A 19,385-nucleotide genomic window follows, 5' to 3' on the forward strand; every position below is an offset into this window, starting at 1 on the left:
GACTGTAACTTGACAAAATACATAAATCCTGATGTGTATGGATACCTCTGCATGGAACTGTATGTACTGACTGAATGCTACATTTATGAAAATCTTTACTTTGTTTAGAATGATTATGCATCCTGCAAATGATACTGTCATGTTATGGGGGTGAACTGTCTTTCTGCCAGGGAAACCTCATTGGTCCCAAACAGCCCCTCCTTGGTTATTCATGAGTCTGACAGTGATGTCTTCTGCCTCAGCATGTTCTCTCCTCCCCTTTACCCAATACACGGAGGCCACTCCACCCTTTGCTTAATATTCATACCTGTGTCTATAAAATGCTCATCCTCAGCCTGCGGTGTTGGCCGCTTCTCTAGTTGCGTCTCTGAGCTTAGTTTTTCGTTTACATCTCTACCCACATCAGAGAGCTGAGCTGCCAACATGTCCAAGCCTCTGTCCGACCACGACAGGAAGAAACAGATTTCAGTGAGGGGTCTTGCCGGCGTCGAGAACATCACAGATCTGAAGCAGAACTTCAACAGACATCTCCACTTCACGCTGGTGAAGGACAGGAATGTCGCCACCAAAAGGGATTACTACTTTGCTCTCGCCCACACGGTGCGAGACCACTTGGTGGGCAGGTGGATCAGAACCCAGCAGCACTACTATGAGAAAGATCCCAAAGTAAGTCACGCTCAGAGCAGCACTAAATGTAAGCCAATATGTTCATATTCCAATTTATAAAAAAATAAACAGTAAGAGTTCAAAAGCAAAGCCACTTCTCTAACTATTATGAGAAAAAGGGAGTGAAAGATTGTTTTTGTGAGATGAAATTAAAATGCCCACACCGACAGTACAGACCAAAAGTTTGGACACATTGAATCTCATTGAATTCAATGAGAAGGTGTGTCCAAACCTTTGGTCTGTATTGAGTACAGACCAAAGGTTTGGACACACCGTTGTGTCCAAACTTTTGGTCTGTACTGTATATCATGAACAATGATCACAATCATTATGTGCAAATATTTTGGATTTTAACATTTTTATTTAACAGTGGTGTCACTGATGGGATCCAAAAAGGCAATGGCACCCCCGAGAAAAAAAGCCACACCCACCAATGTTGCTCTCCCTGATCAAGTCTATTACATTAATTAAAGGAGTCACAGTGCAAGCTTCATTAAATGGCATAATTTATTTATTTATTTGACCTTGTGGTCAGGCAGTTTATCTTGATTCCTGGTTTATTATGCTGGTACTCATTCAGCATGATAAAAACACAGAAATTCTGGTGTAGCTCTTGGTTCTGGTGTGCCACCCTCAAAGTCTGCCCATCAGTTAATTTAAAAAAACAACGTTGAAGTTTTTAAATAGCATAATTTTCTAAAAGATATTTAGTGCTACAAGTATTTGTACTCAAGTTTCTAAATTATTTAATGCAAGGTCTAAATAAGTTAAAAGTAATCAGTAAATGCTTTAAAAAAGGTGGGAAATCTTCAGTTGACTCCAATTTTGTGCCCAGTGTCAGAGAAGTCAAAAGGCAGCTTTGGGGCCCTACCTACACAAAGCAGGCTTTGATTACAAACAAACACAAATTGCAGTGGAGTCATACTTACTTTGCTAAATACTGGCCCTGTTTGGACCATTGCTACAAGAAAAGACTAAACATGCATAATAAACATTATCCCCTAATCAGCCTTGACTCATACCTAAAATATCACCATATCTTATATTGTATAAAAACATTAATTTGTGGTGGCGCAGGGGGTTATCACGCCCCACGTTTGGAGGCCTTAGTCCTCAACGCGGACGTCGCGGGTTCGACTCCCGGTCCCGACGACCTTTACCGCATGTCTTCCCCCCTCTCCTCATCCTCCTTCCTGTCTGCCTACTGTACAAAAAAATACGAGCTACTAGCGCCGCAAAAACTCTTCGGAGAAAAAAAAGAAAAAAAAAAAACCAAAACATTAATTTGTAAAAAAAGTCACAGTATTTGATTAAAATTAACAGTCATACCATACTTAGGCTGTAACAATTGTGTTAAGTCTAGAACCACTGAACACGCCACCAGCTTTACTGCTGCTTACCGTCGCATACAGCAACAAATATTGCTTGTACTGTACAGTAATACAACAATGAGAACTCTGGTGTAATTTAAAACGCCCTTATGCTGTTTCTTGTACAGTACAGATTTTAGATTTTACCGGCCTGAAAGCAGTGATGCACTAGTATTTTTTTTATATAAATATTACATAATTGTATTATAATAGCATGTTAGTTTATCATCAGTATTTTTGTGGAGTTTTTGGTTACCAACAGCCCAGCCAGGGTATTGTGTGTTTAGCCAAAACAAAACATTGCCTTTATATAGATAAAACAATAAATAAGAATACATTATTATTGTATGACCAAATACAGTAAGGAACTTAACTGTGTTGTACTGAAGGTAAATTATATGAACTCTTCCTTTGAGCCCAGGATAGTAATACCAAGCACAGTTTTAACATACTGATGCCAATGTATGGCAGCCATGACATTTAGACTTCTTTGGGGTAGGGATTCTTAGCACTCTGCTAGTATGCCCCCATTGCTTATAGTGTGTTGAAACACTAAACTCACCCATGACCTTCTGTTCCTGTCCCGTCTGATCACCAACACGTACTCCTCCTCCTCCTTGCTTAGGTCGTGTGAGTGTGTGAGATCCAAGGCCGTCCGAAGCCCGCTTGTTGTAATGCAGTTACGTTAAAGCTTTATGCCAACAGCGCTCAGTCATTAAGCAGCAGCTATAGCTGGGAATCTTAGAGGAACTATAAGGCTGTGGTTCACTTGAACAGAACAATAAAACTGCAAGCTGCAACACATTTGCACTTAGAAATGTCAGCCGGAACCGTATGTAATTACAGGAGGAGGGTTGAGAAGGAGGGTAAAAGTCAGCTCCATCTCCTCTTACGTTGTGTGATAATATGTTCTTTGGAGGCTCATTAATAAACCTACTGAACAAAGCTGGAAGAGGGAACCCGCTTTTCAACAACACTTGCTGAGGCAATGCTTTCAAGAAAGATCCTGGTGATTGTATGAAAATGTTTGCTCAGAGGTCAGTGGGCTACAACAGCCCAATCAGAAGCAGAGTGGCGTGTTGGGGTTGAGCTCTGAACGGAATGGTCGAAGGTGAATAACATGCTGGTCTAACTGGAAAGCATAGGGAGGAAGGTCATCCAAGCTAAACTAAGGTGTGGACCTCCGTGATCCATTCTCTTAATACTGATTGCATTCTTGGAAAAAACAGGGTGATCAGTAGAGTAAATTAAGTAAAACGGGATAGGAACGTGCTGTTATATATAATTTAATGAATCCTCAGCACCACTCAAAATGGAGCCCCTGTCATTTCCTCTCACCATCGTTTTTAAACATCTATCTGTACCGTCTCTGTCTACCAGGACTTGAACTCCACAATTAAAGGTTATCAGGTTCTGGCTGACCTTTACAACGACCTCTACAGGAGCTATTTTTTACCGGGCCCAAAATGTTGGATGTTATGTAATACCCAAAGCAATCTGTTCCCCTAGTCCCCTCCCTCTCTCTCTACCCGCTCCCCTCCCTAGTCCTCCTCCTTCTCTCCTCTGCCTGTGTGTGCCCTTCCATGTCAGAGGAAAGGGGGGGGGGGGACAACAACATCTAAATGGCAAAGGCTAAACACTGTCTCAGGTGGCACATTTATAAGCGCTCCCAACCATGAAACTAAATCATGAAACTTGAAGTTTTTTTTTTTGTTTGTTTTTTTCAAGAAAGGTGTGGGCATTATTTTGACATTTGGCATATGAGTTCTCAGGTTTATAGTTTCAGTGCCAAATACAGAAACTCTTAAAAGGGTGCAAACCCCTGTTCAAAAGTGAGAGGTAAGAAAATTAGACTTTGATAAAGGATTTAAAAACCTTATTCCACGAGTAATGTCAGTGACATATCCTGCACAGTTAAACTAAAAACGACTTTATTAGAGGAAACATATAAAAATAAAGAGCAGCAATATTCTGGCTTTATTAGTATGCACACCCTTGAGCTAATGTTTTGTTTGAGCGCCTTTTAAATCAGTTTCAGAATTGAGTTCACAGCTGTAATATTTCAAGGATCTTTGGGTTAACCTGAAATAAAGATAAGCTGCACAAGTAAGATTTTCTTGATGTCATTCTTTCCCATCATTACAGTGCAAAAAATGGTAAACAAAAATATGTGTATATATAATCATTTTACATCATTTAGCATTTTACATATGCCAACAATGTAGAAAGTTACCAATAATTTCATCTATGGATTGAGAGGAATATCATAGAAACTGAACCTTTTCAGCAACTGCTTAAAAGGATGAGCCTGTAGTGGTCAGGGAGGCAGCCAAGGGTCAGAGAGCAACACTGAAGGAGAATTTCAAGCATGAACTAGTTGTATTCTACATATGACAACAATGTTCTGCATTCTCCGTGTGTCTAGACTAATAAGTGGGGTATTAAAATAATATTATTCCTTCAAAGAAACCATCCAGGCCTGGTTAAAATCTCTTAAACCAGAGGTCTTCTGGTTCAGGCCTCAATGTCCGGTGCCCTGCAGGTTTTAGATGAGTTCACGGTCCAACACGGCCGAATGGCTGAATCACCGCCTCCATGCAGTCGAGTTCTCCAGAGTCCTACTAATGATCTCATTATTTGACTGAGGTGTGTTAAAGCAGAAACACATCAAAAACTTGCAGGACACTGGGCCTCCAGGCCTGGATTTGAAGATCAATGTTAAAGCCTTCTAGGAGAATGTGTTAAGATCTGATGAATTCAAGCATCACTGAGAGTTCAAGCATGCATAAGACGTCCAAAAAGAAACCTGGCAGTTGGTATCTTTTATAAAAATATGTTTGTAACATATTTGGTCAAACTGTCAGTATGTCATGACCATATAACATGAAACGGATAATCTGGGAAAAACAACAAGTTCTTCTCCTTCCTGCTTGTGGTCCTACTGCCATCAATATAGCACTGGATCAGAAACAACCCATCAGAACCAGGAGGAAGTTCTCAGCACTGTTAATCATGCTAGTGTACTGTATGTACTGGTCAAGATTGCCGGTTTACTGCAGTTGTGCTAATTAAGGAGAAACAACTTACTGTTTCAGAAAAAACTATCTTCCGCCGTCATCATGGCCATGATAACTAGCCTGTGCATTCACAGGAGGGAAAAGAAGGAAAGGAGCTGTAGCGCAACAGAGATCGAGAAGGAGGGTGTGAGCAGTGTGTACACGAGCTTGATTGACAGTGCTAAAACCCTACTCCTGCTTCTGATTGGTTGTTTTGACCAAGTGGTGTGTTTCTGCCGATGGCAGTAGAAACACATGGAAAAGGCAGAGGAGCTTGATTTTTCACATGACACTATCAGGATATAGTAGCAGTTGTAATAAATATGCAACTTTTTTTGCACACACACAATGCAGCTTTAATGATTTTTTAAATTTTTAAATAAAAAAAAAACTTCAAGAATTTTTCTTTTTACCAAGGATTGCAATTGTGCAGAGAACTTTGTCAAATTAGACAAAGGAAAAATGTTACTAATTTGAGATGCAAACCAAATAGTGAAATTTGACCTCATGTTGCCCTAATAAAATATCAGTTTAAGTTGTGCACACATATTTAATCAGTCAATTGCACTAATTTGATTATTAATGTGTTTTTCCTCTGACATTACATGGCAAATTCTGTTGATGGAGAATACGTTGAAACAATGCTAGATTTTCTTCCTCTCATTTGCTTATGGCATGTAGACCTGGCATTTTAGCAAGAATGTGTGTACCTTTGAGAACCACCACTACCATCCATCCAGCTGGGAGGAGCTTTCACCGTTATAACAGTGGCACAAATGAAACCTCTTAACGCCTTTTTATTCATTTGTTCAGTTTATTGAAGGGGACAGGATTTCGTCTTTCTTTGTGTCCAATCTGCAGCGTGTGTACTACATTTCTCTGGAGTTCTACATGGGCCGCACGCTCCAAAACACCATGGTGAACCTCGCACTGGAGAACGCCTGTGACGAGGCCATGTACCAGGTGAGACAAAGCAGCTTAATTTAATCCTCTTATGAGAGTGAAATTCTGTTTCCAAAGAGTGCATAAAGGAGCAGCTTCCCCCAAATCCCCTCTACTTCTGTCCATTCTGTGTAGTTGGGTTTGGACATGGAGGACTTGGAGGACATGGAGGAAGATGCTGGCTTGGGTAACGGAGGCCTGGGACGTCTTGCTGGTACGTCTTTTATTTTGTTGCACTTTGCATGAGATGAAAATTATCACTCTTGTTTTCTATGAATACATTCTTACATGCTTTTGTTTGTTTAGCCTGTTTCCTGGACTCAATGGCTTCATTGGGCCTGGCTGCGTATGGTTACGGCATTCGCTATGAATTTGGCATCTTTAACCAAAGAATCGTCAATGGATGGCAGGTATAGAAAAAAATTTGAATGTTAATACAGTGTTTTGCAAAAATATTGTGTTCATTCCTCTTAACCGAGCCCTGGGGGAAATGTGGGGAAATCTGTTAACAGGACAATTCATAGTCATGGCGTCCATCGTGCTCTTTATAACGATTCGCAAAATTGTTGAAAGAAAGCTAGAAAAAAATATACCATATGCAATTTGGCACAAACCATCTGGGTAACATGTTTAAGAAGAGGTTCTGGGCAGATGAGATGAAAATGTGACTTTTAAACAGTTTTGCAGCTCACCCTTTACCGTGTCATTAATAAAACATGGTACTGTTTAACTGTAGGTATAATATTCATGTCTAATTTCTTGCTACCGTATCTCATACAATCATAAAAAATACGCAAAACCTTAATGTTGAAACATTGGATGATATCAAAAGTTCAAGGAGTAAGAGTAATTTTATAAGGCACTGCAATTAGCAGTACCAGTAATTCCTTTTTTTTTTTTAACCATAAATCGCATGGAAGATTAATTTTTTTCTGTGATCTTACTCGTGCATTTGTCCTGTCTGTCACTTGTCAGGTGGAGGAGGCCGATGACTGGCTGCGTTATGGCAACCCTTGGGAGAAGGCTCGACCGGAGTACATGCGTCCAGTTCATTTCTATGGCAGAACTGAGCATCAGCCTGACGGTGTGAAATGGGTGGACACCCAGGTGAAAATATAATCTGAAGTAGCAAAGATTAAATCTTGTTCAGATGGGACACTACTGACATGCAATACTTCTGTTCCTTCATGCACTGATAGGTTGTGTTGGCTCTGCCATATGACACGCCTGTACCTGGCTACAGAAACAACGTTGTGAACACCATGAGGCTGTGGTCTGCGAAGGCTCCTTGCGAGTTTAATCTGAAAGACTGTACGTGTCTGACATTAGTGACACTTTTTAATACATTCTCTAATTCCAGATCTTGCTTAAACCAATAAGTTTGTGTTTTATTTTCTCTTCCTAGTCAATGTTGGTGGCTACATTCAGGCTGTTTTGGACAGGAACTTGGCTGAGAACATCTCCCGTGTCCTTTACCCCAATGATAATGTAAGAAAAACTATATTACCTTCTAATCCACAAGAACTGGAGCCACTGACCCCACATTTAGGACACTGTGTGTTTTTCTAACACATTTGTAAATATGGACATTTAATACCAATTTAATAGAAAATCCTATTTTGGTGCCCACTTAAAATGGTGAGAAATAGAGTACTTAAATGAAGTTATTGCTGTTTAAACCCCAGACATTAAGTCTGTTGTGGCTCCAACTGTTGAAGAGGGAGGGAAACCTTAAGAGCTGCCTGAAGCCTTAAAAAAAAGATTGTAAAACCTTTTGTGTCTGGTAAGGGATTTTAGAAAGTCTCTAAAGAGTCTGAAATTACTCATTCCACTGGACTGAAAGTAGTCTACACAACGGTAACTTTCAACAGTAAACATGCCACGGACTGGCCATCCAGGAAAGCTCGTTCAACCGACTGCAAAATACTGAATGTCCCCCATAACCTTTTCTCACCAAACCTACAACAGGCCCTTATTAATATTTAAATGCATGTCTGTACAGTCAGAAAGAGACTGCACAAGTTGAAATTTCAAGGCAGGTTTGCAAGGATGTTCTGCTCTCGAAGAACAAAAAAGAAAACTGAAGATGAGGGCCACATTGAAGTTTGCCGCAGAAAATGTAAAGAAAATGTTTCAACAGATGAGTCTGAAATTTAAATAGTTGGACACTAAGAGAGAGGACCAGTTTGGGATGAAAATAAAACATTTCCAGCATAAAACCTCACCTCACCACGTGGTAAGCATGGATAATGTGATGACTTCCTGAAAGCGGAGTTTCAGAAAGAGCAGGAGTTTTTAAAGAGACAGAGGCCCAATTTCAAGGTGTTAAATTATAAAGTCGAATATATTTTATGTCATATTTGTAATATAAAGCATTTTTATAAGAATTGGAGGTAACATAGTTACTTGATTGTGCTATAAAATGCCTGGAAAATATATAATACTGTTCCTTTAATTAATAACCTAATGTTTATTTTGGTTTTTGTTTGCATGGAATCAAATCACGGAATACAGGTTTGTCTTCTGATTTTTCCCTGCACAGTATATTTGGTGAGAAGATAAGAAAGTGTGGCTGTTGTGTGATTAACCTGGAGACAGGAGCCACCTGACATGACAATGAATGTGTTTTGTCTTCAGTTCAATCACAGTCCCCTGTCCAAGGAGTTTTCTGGTGTCTTTTAGACCTGACTTAAGGCCTGACCTCTGCTTTCTGAAAGCCCAAGAATAAGGATTTACTCCAGGAGACAGACATCTGGTTTGAGCTATAAGTCAGGAAGAGCTTAGAAATTTATGTCTGTGCAAGTGAGAGCAGATGTTGGGATGGGCAGCCACTGCAGCTGTGAAATTACAAATGTTTAGTGAACTGAAACAGAGCTTTTTGCAGCACTATATACACCGTGTTCCAAATTATTATGCAAATTGGATCTAAGTCTCATAAAGATAAAATTTTTTGTTGTGCTATTAAATTTATAGATGGTATTGTGTGTCAGGGCTATTTGAATCACTATAATTAATTTCAGAGAGCTGGCTGATTAGTTTGTCTGGTGAGCTCAATTAAAGGAAATCTACTTAAGAACATTATTACATTATTAAGCAGGCCACAGGTTTCAAGCAATATGGGAAATAGAAAGAATCTCTCTGATGACGAAAATCATCAGCTAGTGTAGTGCCGTATGACAAGGTATGAAAACATTAGATATTTAATGAAAACTGTAGCATTATTGTACTGTGAAGAAATTTGTGGCTGATTCAAAACAAAGATGGGTTTGGGCAGATTAAGGCAAAATGAGGAAGGTTTCTGTTAGACAAATTTATCGGATTAAGAGAGCAGCTGCTAAAATGCCCTTACAAAGCAGCAAACAGTTATTTGTAGCTGCTGATGCCTCTGGAACCTCAAGGTGGAGGATCCTCCAGAGGTTTGTGGTGCATGGACCTACTATTCAGCCACCCCTAACCAGAGCTCACAAGCAGAAATGGTCACAGTGGGCCCAGCCGTACATGAAGATTCATTTTCAAACAGACTTGTTCACTGATGACTGCGGTGCAACCCTGGATGGTCCAGAGGGACTCAGTAGTGGATTGGTGGTGGACGGCCACCACGTCCCAACACGGCTGTGACGTCAGCAAGGAGGTGGTGGAGTCATTTTTTGGGCTGAATTCATGGGGAGAGAATCATTGGTCGAACCCTTCAGAGTCCCTGAAGGTGTGAAAATGACCTCAGCAAAGTATATGGACTTTCTGACTGATCACTTTCTTTCATGGTTCAAAAAGAAGAGCCGTACCTTCAGTAGCAAAATCATCTTCATGCATGACAATGCACCATCTCATGCTGCAAGGAATACCACTGTGTCATTGGCTGCTATGGGCATAAAAGGGGAGAAACTCATGGTGTGGTCACCATCCTCCTCTGACCTCAGCCGTATTGAGAACCTTTGGAGTTTCCTCAAGCAGAAGACCTGAGGGTGGAATGCAGTTCATATCAAAACAGCAGCTCTGGGAAGGTATTCTGACATCCTGCAAAGAAATTCAAGCAGAAACTATCCACAAACTCTCTAGTTCAATGGATGCAAGAATTGTGCAGGTGACACCAAAGAAGGGGTCTTATGTTAACATGCAACTTGGTCTGTTAAGATATCTTTGATTGAAATAGTTTTTGAATTTAGTACATGTGACCACTTAATGCTGCACATTCAAAGAATGACCGTTTGCAGTTCTTTATAATCCATAAAATGTTGAGAAAATCTGCTATGCATAATAATTTGGAATAGCGCATTTTGAGTTTTTTATTTTTGAAAAAAAATACTGTTCTCATGGGGAGCTTTGTTCAGTAAAATTTTATTTATACTGTAATAATAACTGTAATAATATGAGACCTGAAATTTATACTGACCATCATTTGCATTGACCATTTAGGAAAATCTGAGAAAACATCACCTGCTTAATAATTTGGAACACAGTGTACTTTTTGGATTAAGATGTAACAATGTTTGTACATATGTATTATCAGGATGTCTTTTTAGTCTGAAAATACCTGTCAGTGGTTGAAAACCAATTGAAACTGAGGCAGTGGTTCACCTTCCATCAGAACAACGGTAGACATTTGGACAAAGCTACAGTGAAAAGGTTTAGATCGAATCTGACTGAGCTTGAGATATTTTGAAAGCAAGTTTGGCTAAAAAAAGGTCTGTGTAGATGTGCAAAACTAGAAGATACACACATCAAAAGATATGCAGTTTTTACTGTGACAATATCTGGTTCTACAAAGTATTTGCTTGATGGGTGATATGTGTGTGTGGGTGTACGTGTGTTTATGTATATGGGGAAGGACGGAGGATATAAATGCCTGCCACACTTTTTTATTTTTAATATAAACAAAACATTGACGGCTTTTGAAACATCAAAGCTTATGGTCATGAATTATTGTTTGTGACTCAAGGAACACTATTCCAGACACAAGCTGCTGATATCAGCTTTCTTTGTTTAGCCTGGCTGTGTGGCAACATTCATTGACGCTCAAAAAATGAGTGAGGTACTACTTTATTTAGAGTAGAGGTACTGCACTTCTGCGTTGAAAGGAGTCAGCAGAGATATTTATGGATATCTGATCTGGAAGCCTTCTGAGCATATTGAAAATGTTTGCTGTAGGCACTATATATTCCTTATGACCTGAGAACGTATTGGGACTCATTAGAATGGACTAGTGGAGAAAGTTGTCTGGGTGTGGATGAATGAATGTGAAACTCTACTGAACTGTAAAAAAAAATTAACTCACACTAATGTAGATCTACAAGAGATAAGAGCACAACAGCAGCAACAAACTTGTACAAATACCTAATTTCCTTTTAGTCAATGCCTTGATTATAATTATGCAAAAAAAAAAACATGATTTGAATGAAAGTACCCATTTAATGAATAAAAATAACTGAAATTTGACTTCAGAACAAAACGGTGTCTTTGTGTCCAGTTCTTTGAAGGGAAGGAGCTCCGTCTGAAGCAGGAATACTTTGTGGTGTCTGCCACCCTGCAAGACATCATCCGTCGCTTCAAGGTCTCAAAGTTTGGCTCCAGGGAGGTCGCTCGCACAGACTTCAGCAAACTGCCTGACAAGGTACAGTGGGAAAACTTGACAAAGTCACTTCTGTCAAATGTCTGCATGAAAGACTTTCTATCAGTGTGTTGAGCCGATATTGTAGTTGTTTATTGATCATTTTAAGTTGGCATGAACAGCACCTGCGATGTTTTTTACGTTTGTTACTGGCATTTTGTGCATGTTCTACATTGACCAAATATTCTGCACATGCAGGTTGCAATCCAGCTAAATGACACCCACCCTGCGATGGCTATTCCGGAGCTGATGAGGGTTCTTGTTGATAATGAAAAACTCTCTTGGGAATCGGTAAATGTCCCGTTTTCTTTATCTTCCTAAAGCTCTTCAGAGGTACCAGGCACAAGTATATCTTAGTAGTACAAAGTTACAAAGCAGTAAATCAATAAAAAGGTAAATTATTCAATTCATAAGACTGGAAATAATAAATTACGAACAGAATGATGTGTGTCTGTTTGTGTTGGTAATGGCTTACACATTGGGTGAGACCCAAAAGTTTATTACTAAAGAAACAGTGGGCCTATTAATGGAAAATTGAGTGAAAGGAAAACTGTGGCTCAAAAAGTACATAAACTACAGGGATTATTGCCACTATGACAGAGAATGGGAAAGTGTAAATTTCATTAAAGAATTTGAAGGAGATTTACAAGATGTGAATTGAGACTGGAATTAGTTCCTCATGGTGTGCATAATTTGAAATTACTTTGGATGTGTTTTTTCTGGTCGAAATTTTTGTGTTAAAAATGCTTTTTTTATTAGTTCTAATATTTTAAAAAATCTATTAAGCAGAATTTTGGGGTATTTTTTTAAAAATTTGAATATTAATTAAAAAAGCCGGAAAACATGTTTGAAACACATCACTTTGTGAAACTCAGATATTAATCTAAAATATGAGTTTCACTCTTTAAATTGAATTACTAAAACAACATATAATTTTGATTACATTGTAAATGATTGGGACAACCCTGTATCATCATATCATTCAAGAAACTATATGATTTTATTGATATTAGACATGCCCTGCGACAGACTGGCGACCTGTCCAGGGTGTACCTCTTGCCCGGAATGTTAGCTGGAGATAGACACCAGCACCTCCTGAGCCCTCTAAGGGACAGAAAATGAATGGATGGATGGATGGATGGATGGATGGATGGATGGATGGGTGATATTAAACAAAACAAAGATGTTTAACTATTGCTTCCTGTGGCTGATGTTCAGGCCTGGGACATATGTGTTAGGACCTGTGCCTACACCAACCACACAGTCCTTCCTGAAGCTCTGGAGCGCTGGCCAGTAGACCTGTTTTCCCATCTGCTGCCCCGTCACCTGGAAATCGTCTTTGAGATCAACCGACGCCACCTGGAGGTTGGTGCTGCAAACTGCAACATCTGTACAGACAGCAATGTGCTGCATCCAAAACCCTATTTCAGTGTATGGTGGAATAAGACTATTGCTTAATCTTCACAGAGTATACTCAGCATAGTTGGAAATAAAATGACGGCGAAATTAAATTATATCTAATCTCTTACATTAACAATTAACAATAACAAGATTAGAAAACAATTAAATGAGAATTTATTTAACACACAAAGTGCAGCAATGACGTTCAGTGCCAAAAACGTTATTTTAAAGGTGAATATCTTTCAGAATGTGAAAGCACAAAAAAAAAAAAAATAGATGTATCTTGAGTTTTATTTTCAACATCTGTCAGAAAAAACTCCCACATCTCTTCTGAAACAAGACAAAGATATTTCTGACATGAAGTGGTGGGCAGAGCTGCACAATAAAAAAAGAGAACGCTTTAATGTGAAAGCTTTCATCTACTGTCACACTGATGGAAATGGTCATGATGCTGCTAACTTGTATTTTAAATGTGTTTTGTGACCTGTTGTGTATAGACAACGACCAGCTTTGATGTAACAAGCAAAAGATGTGTTTTCAATTCTTTCTAAAATCAGGAATTCCTTTTGATTTTGCAGAAAGTTGCCGCCGCATTTCCAGGAGATGTTGATCGTCTTCGTCGGATGTCGCTGATTGAGGAAGAAGGGCAGAAGAGGATTAACATGGCCCATTTGTGCATAGTTGGTTCTCACGCTGTCAATGGTGTGGCCAGAATCCACTCTGATATCCTGAAAGCTACAATGTAAGTAGCCAAAAACGTTTTACCAGGAATTAAATTAGAACTACAGACCCTTGAAAAAGCATACATCCCTGTTTTACTTACTTTCTCATTTAATCATATCAGAGCAAACAACAACATTTTATGTTTTGGGATTTTTTTGTGATACAGCAACAGAAAGCAGGATGTAATCTTAGAAGTAGAAAAAGACGCAAGCAGGGTGGGCAGCTTTGTTTATCTTCATTCACCTTCTCACTTCATTCACACTATCTCCACATGAAACATGGTGGTGGCAGCTGTTTAGATTTGACGCGATCAACAGAGGTAAATATGGGACAGTATTTTAAGGCTGCATTTCAGGCAGCAAAACACTTCAGATTAGGATGAATTTTAGTCACTACCAAGAAAAAGAATACTGCTGAGAAACAACAGAATAGTTAAAAAATAAATAAATAAAATAAACAGACGGCCCCAGTCTGATCTGACAAATCTGAGCTGTTTGCAAATAATGAGAGAGAACCTTCAAGGTGTCCTGAATGCTTTAAGGACTTCTATTGTAAATTATATAATAGCATAATGAATGTCAAGCAGCTGTGTGCAGATATATCTAAAGTTTTCTTTTCCCGCCAGCTTTAAGGATTTCTATGAAATGGAGCCACACAAGTTCCAGAACAAGACCAATGGCATCACCCCTCGCCGCTGGCTGGTCATGTGCAACCCCGGGCTGGCAGAGATCATTGCTGAGGTCAGCTGCGCTCAGACGGCATAAACAAAACCAAGCTCATATTTAGGTCATCTGGCAGAATGAACCACTTCACAGTATGGGCTGACTTGGTGTCGTTTTGTTGCTCATCAGAGAATTGGGGAGGACTTCATTCGTGATCTGGACCAGCTGCAGCGTCTCCGGGATTTTGTGAATGATGAGGCATTTATTCGGGATGTTGCCAAAGTGAAACAGGTGAATAATGGAATATTTAGCTGTATGTGCTTGAGTTTGTGATTCATTAACTGTTCACTAACCCAGCAAAAATAAAATTTAAAAAGCAAATACTTCCCTCACCTTAGTAGCAACATTCCTTGGGGTTCACAGCATGGTTAATTAGCAGCACAAAAATAGAGCATACTGCTGATCTTGGCTTCTTTTTCAGCAGCTTTGTGAAAGAAAATAGGCTTTTGCAAGATTTCACATATATTGTATGTCTTCACTTTTTAAGTTCACACAATGCTTTCAATGTTGCCTTAAATCTAATTACAGTGCCTTGATAATGTTATTATATCCCCTAACCATTTACACATTTTGTCCCAGTGGTTTATTGATTTCACTAATATGATTCTGATAAATGTGCTATTGGTTTGTTTTCAGTGTATTTGACTCAATGCTTTGTGTATCCTCCTTTTGATGAAGTTACAGCTGCTGATCTTTGAGGAATCTCTCTGCTGGGTTTTCACCTCTAGAAACTGAAGTTGTTGCCCATTAGCTCAATCTCAGTCAGATTAGATGGAAAGCATGTCTGGACATTAATGTTCAGTTCTTGCCACAGCTAGATTTTGGTCTGCATTTTGAATATTCTAACTTCAGAATATACTTTGGTCCAAATCATTCCATTGCAGCTCTGGCTGCCCGTAAAGAGTCATTGTTCTGCTTTCTCATGTCATTTTTTTTCCCCAGGATTGATTTGTATTTACCTTCACCCATCTTTCTATAAACTGCGGTCAGCTTCTCTATCCTGAAGGTCACAGCAACAATGGATGCCTTCTCTCTTCCGTCAAAGATGTTTGTGGGGTGCACAATAAATTGATGTCACGTTGCTCCTCCAGTATTACCACAGATCTTTTAGTTGGTTTATCACATAAAATCCCTATAAAAGTATTTAAAGCTTGTGGTTGGATTATGACAACATATAAAAGTGTTTGTGTAGTCACAGGCTGTTAACACCAAAATCATGTCCTTCACACATAGAAATAGCTACTGGCTTTTCAAGTACAAATATAATTCCCAGGCATTCCCAAGCTCCATCTGGATATCTCTCCTCTATACATCACAGGCGTGTCCCAGTGTCATTACTTCTAACTCTCTGTGTAATTAAAAAGCAATTATAATGAATACATCCTTGGCCCCTGGCCCACCCAGGCTGTGACAGCCAGCAATCAACGTAGAGAGGTGACATGACACTTTATGAGTTTTCATTGGCATTTTTCCCGCGTTTGTGTTTCGCGTATTGTTTGTCTCCGGTAATTGCTTTAACCGCCTTTGCATAATGAATCTGTTCACAGTGGCAGACACTGAAGTACATTTTTTTTTCTTTACAAACAAAAACAAATGCTTCGATCCTGTAGGAGAACAAGCTGAAGTTCGCTGTGCACTTGGAGGAGCACTACAAGGTGAAGATCAATCCCAACTCCATGTTTGACGTCCAAGTGAAGAGAATCCACGAATACAAGAGACAGCTGCTCAACTGTCTTCACATCATCACTTACTACAACCGTAAGTCCTCGTTTAGCTGCCTCTGGCTCTACATCTACTATATTATGTAAAATCTTCCACTGTTGAGGTCCTTTAGCGCTTTGTATTTTTTCCTGTAACAACTTTTGAGATTTCTGGTGCCTATTATCAGTTATCCAGGACGTAAAACATATAAAGTGATTAAATAGAATTTGTTTTTTGTTTTTTGGAGTCCTTCTACCTCCCATTCAAAAGGGTCCTTCATTTCAGTATTTGTGTTGGAGCTACAGTTGACTCCCAGCTACTTGTGGTTCAGTATTCATGGGTTTTTCAGTGGAAGATAACTCCAAATTACTCACAGATTTTTTTCATTAGGTATATCTAAAAGATTCTGAAGGGAGTGCAACTTGGAAAGCTGAAACACCTAACTACACTGCTACTCGACATGCTTGGATACTAATTGTCCCTTATTAAATTAAACCATAACCTGAAAACTGCTTTTATATTTATAATTACTTTATACATTAATCTTCTCAGTAGAGTTAGGATACCCTTTAAACGTTTTTACTGTGTTGGACAGCTGTACTTTTTAATAGTCAAGATTTAGATGGTTCCTTCCAGCTCATCCATTCAGTTTACAACCTTCACAGAGATTTATTTACATAATAAATTCAGGGTTGTTTTTTTTGTATTGTTTTGTAGTTTTAGGTTGTTAAGTTACTATTGTTGCAATTCCTACTAGGCATTAAGAGAGAGCCAAACAAGCAGTGGACTCCAAGAACAGTCATGATTGGAGGAAAGGTTTGTATTAAAATAAAAATAAAAAATTACACTTTGACAAGATATGTGACCAGATCTTTAACTGAAGTCAACTTGCAGGCCGCTCCTGGATACCACACAGCCAAAATGATCATTCGTCTCATCACAGCAATTGGTGAGGTCATCAACCACGATCCTGTCGTCGGAGATCGCCTGAAGGTAATCTTTTTGGAGAACTACAGAGTCACACTGGCAGAGAAAGGTAAGAAACCACTCTATGCCGAGAGGAAAAGACTTATATGAAGCGCTTACTGCCGAGATCAACATTCTTCTTTTGCCATCTTGCAGCTATCCCAGCATCAGACTTGTCAGAGCAGATCTCCACAGCTGGCACTGAGGCCTCCGGCACCGGCAACATGAAGTTCATGCTTAACGGAGGCCTGACCATTGGCACCATGGATGGAGCTAACGTTGAGATGGCAGAGGAAGCTGGGGAAGACAATATTTTCATCTTTGGCATGAGGGTAGATGACGTTGATGCACTCGACAAGAAGGGGTAAGGAGTGAACCACACCTTCCGTCTTTCATGTGCAATCAAGACGACAGGAAAATCTTTTACTGGCTCTGAAAAATGTTAGAATTCCTTATAGGAAGACTTAGACGGAGTACAGAGAGGTTTATCCTTTTCTTTTTACTTGTGCCATCAGAGTATCATTATCAGATCCATTTGGGGAAATACCTCCGAGAGAGGCCAACTGTCAAGACCTTTTAAAATCACCGCAGTGAGCTCCACAAGCTCTGACAGTCCAGCTGCTCTGAGCTGTTTCACTGGTTTTAATAATAATCTTTTCCTTTTCCTTTGCTCAAAGACTGTTTTTTCCTCGCATAGTAAGAGTTTTGTACATTAAAAGGAGGGACTGTAAAGAACACAGAGCTGTTTTGTAGTTGCACTGATGAAAGAGCTTGTTACCACAGCGATAAGCTTGTGCTTTAGTCAATGTTTTTCATTTTTGTTTTTCATCCTGCTTAGATACCATGCTGAGGAGTATTACAACCGACTGCCTGAGCTGAAACAGGCCATTGACCAGATCGCCGGTGGCTTCTTCAGCCCAAAGCAGCCAGACCTGTTTAAGGAAATCGTCAACATGCTGATGCATCACGACAGGTACAAACAATCTAGTATTTGTGTATATTTAAATATATAGATATTGATGAAAATATTGATATGTGTGCAGAAGGTCTTAGTGGACTCTAGCAAGTGTGTACAAATAGGACCATTATTGACAAACAGGCTTTCTGGTTGTGCAGGTGGTAGAGCAAACTGGATCAGACCTTGATGAATTTCTATTGTTTGTCAGGTCTGACTAGTCTAAGCATTTTAAAGAAAATAATTTAATAAAAGTTGGCATTGACTCTAGGAATTTGGAATCAGACATCAAGATGTCAGATCTCTGATCTCTCTAACCTTAGCTTTGTATTGTCTACATTTTATTCATTAAGTTTTTCATGTTTTCCTCTCAGGTTCAAGGTCTTTGCTGACTATGAAGACTACATTAAATGCCAGGAGAAAGTTAATGCTTTGTACAAGGTATAAATTCAAAATAAATCATTATTTCTAACTGTCTTGCTTAGGATTAGTCCTGTTAGTGTAGTCTTAATAGGGGGAAACAAAAGTGACTGCTTCTATTGCTTACTTGTTATTTTCATCTTATAACAGAACCCTAAGGAATGGACCAAGAAGGTGATTTACAACATTGCTGGATGTGGCAAGTTCTCCAGTGATCGCACCATTGCCCAGTACGCGCGTGAGATCTGGGGCATGGAGCCCACGCTTGAGAAACTGCCTGCCCCTGATGATAAGCAATAAACTCTTCTTATGACAGCCAACACACACACACTTTCACACCTAGGCTCCGACACCTGAAACCGGTATTGTTGGCTCTGTAATGTCAGGCAAGAAGCCCCCACAAGCTTGCATCCACAGCACATTCAAACCTCAAAAAGTTTACCTTTCTCCTTACCTTCATTATTACTAATCCAGGTAACATGCTGGCAAAGGAAAACTGTTTCTTTGGAGATGTAGGAGTTGATATGTATCTGAAGTAAAGTGGATTGAAAGAGCTTTGTGGTGGGCTTTGTACATTTGTTTGGTGATTTTTTTATTATTATTAAAACGTTTCTGTTATATATCCATTCAGATTCATTCTAAATAAAATGTGTTTTAACAACTTTCCTTTCTGAGACTTTATTTACCTAACACACTATTGTTGGGCCATGTGGACTTCATTATAGGTTTTAGACATTTTTTTCCACCCTAAATGTTATGTTTAATATATATTTTGGGATATAATCACATTTGTTTCAGAAAAGTAACTACAGAGAAAATGTCTACTAGATAAAAATCATGTAACGAGTAAGCATTATT

The 19,385-nt window shown here is 39.2% G+C and overlaps 1 protein-coding gene across 1 annotated transcript; it reads left to right on the forward strand.

The window, feature by feature from the left end:
* Nucleotides 1-336: 336 nt before the first annotated feature.
* On the forward strand, nt 337-19,193 carry pygma (phosphorylase, glycogen, muscle A). The gene is made up of 20 exons (XM_028032056.1): nt 337-666; nt 5,954-6,055; nt 6,170-6,248; nt 6,341-6,444; nt 7,010-7,141; nt 7,234-7,345; nt 7,440-7,522; nt 11,499-11,642; nt 11,838-11,930; nt 12,858-13,004; nt 13,619-13,782; nt 14,389-14,503; nt 14,615-14,716; nt 16,096-16,243; nt 16,944-17,002; nt 17,081-17,222; nt 17,309-17,516; nt 17,991-18,125; nt 18,482-18,548; nt 18,678-19,193. The coding sequence occupies exons 1-20, from the start codon at nt 424-426 to the stop codon at nt 18,825-18,827; spliced, it is 2,529 nt and encodes an 842-aa protein (XP_027887857.1). The 5' UTR covers nt 337-423; the 3' UTR covers nt 18,828-19,193.
* Nucleotides 19,194-19,385: the final 192 nt, after the last annotated feature.

The sequence above is a fragment of the Xiphophorus couchianus genome, chromosome 11 (genome assembly GCF_001444195.1).
Source record: "Xiphophorus couchianus chromosome 11, X_couchianus-1.0, whole genome shotgun sequence".
Lineage (NCBI taxonomy): Eukaryota > Metazoa > Chordata > Actinopteri > Cyprinodontiformes > Poeciliidae > Xiphophorus > Xiphophorus couchianus.